Genomic DNA, 1,103 nt, shown 5'->3' with positions numbered 1-1,103 from the left:
ACGATTTAATTACGTGCTTAATCATTTATGTTGATGATATGATAATAACTGGAAATGATAAAGAAGAAATTTCTAACTTAAAATTAAACTTATTTAAAGAATTTGAAATGAAAGACTTAGGAAAACTTAAATACTTCTTGGAGATTGAAGTATTAAGATCCCAACAGGGAATATTTATTTGTCAAAAGAAATATATTTTTAATCTTCTTACATAGACAGGTATGATTGATTGCAAACCAGCCGAAACTCCAATGATTCCAAATCAAAAGCTATATATGAAAGATGATGTTGAACTAGTGGATAAAGGACAATACCAAAGGATAGTGGGAAAACTCATTTATCTTGCTCACACTCGACCAGATATAGCACATGTGGTAGACGTTGTAAGCCAATTTATGCATCAACCACATGTTCATCATTTGAAAGCTGCAATGAGGATTATTCGATATCTAAAGAAGACACCAGGTCATGGATTTGTATTTAGAAAAAATGGGCATCTAAAAACAAAAATATATACAGATGCAATCCGGTCTGGAGAAAAAGGAGATAGAAAGTCAACTTCTGGTTTCTTTTCAATTTTTGGAGGAAACTTAGTGGCATGGAGAAGCAAGAAATAAAAAGTCATTTCGTTATCAAGTGCTGAATCAGAATTTAGGGCGATAGCAAAGGGAGTAGTCAAAGCACTATGGATTCAAAAACTTTTAACGGAAATTGGGTTCCCTCCAAAAGGATCCATTCAAATCTTATGCGACAAGAAGCCGCCATTGCCATCTCAGAAAATCCGGTTCAACACGACAGGACGAAGCATGTTGAAGTTGACAGACATTTTATTAGAGAAAAGTTAGATGCCGAAATCATCTCTCTTCCACCAATCAGATCAGAAGATCAGCTAGCCGACATTGTCACCAAATCAGTGAACAGAAGGTTCTTCAACGAAGTTCTCGGCAAGTTGAACATTAGAAACCCCATTATTCAATTCGAGGGGGAGTGTCATAATACATGAAAAGAGTTGTTTACTAATTGAAGTAATTAGAATTGGGATCAGAAGAAAGTGCTATTCATCCTTTCCCAGTTTAGAAGATCACAAGACAACATATGTCTCA

General features: G+C 35.0%; 1 protein-coding gene across 1 annotated transcript; it reads left to right on the top strand.

Moving 5' to 3' along the window:
- The first annotated feature begins 221 nt into the window (after positions 1 to 221).
- Positions 222 to 617, top strand: LOC139871111 (uncharacterized mitochondrial protein AtMg00810-like). Its single transcript, XM_071858850.1, has one exon. It carries the CDS (start codon positions 222 to 224, stop codon positions 615 to 617), a length of 396 nt encoding a protein of 131 aa, XP_071714951.1.
- Positions 618 to 1,103: the final 486 nt, after the last annotated feature.

This window comes from Rutidosis leptorrhynchoides, chromosome 10 (assembly GCF_046630445.1).
Source record: "Rutidosis leptorrhynchoides isolate AG116_Rl617_1_P2 chromosome 10, CSIRO_AGI_Rlap_v1, whole genome shotgun sequence".
NCBI classification, from domain to species: Eukaryota; Viridiplantae; Streptophyta; class Magnoliopsida; order Asterales; family Asteraceae; genus Rutidosis; species Rutidosis leptorrhynchoides.
Note: the sequence above shows the minus strand (reverse complement) of the source record. Positions and strands in the feature narration are given on the sequence as shown.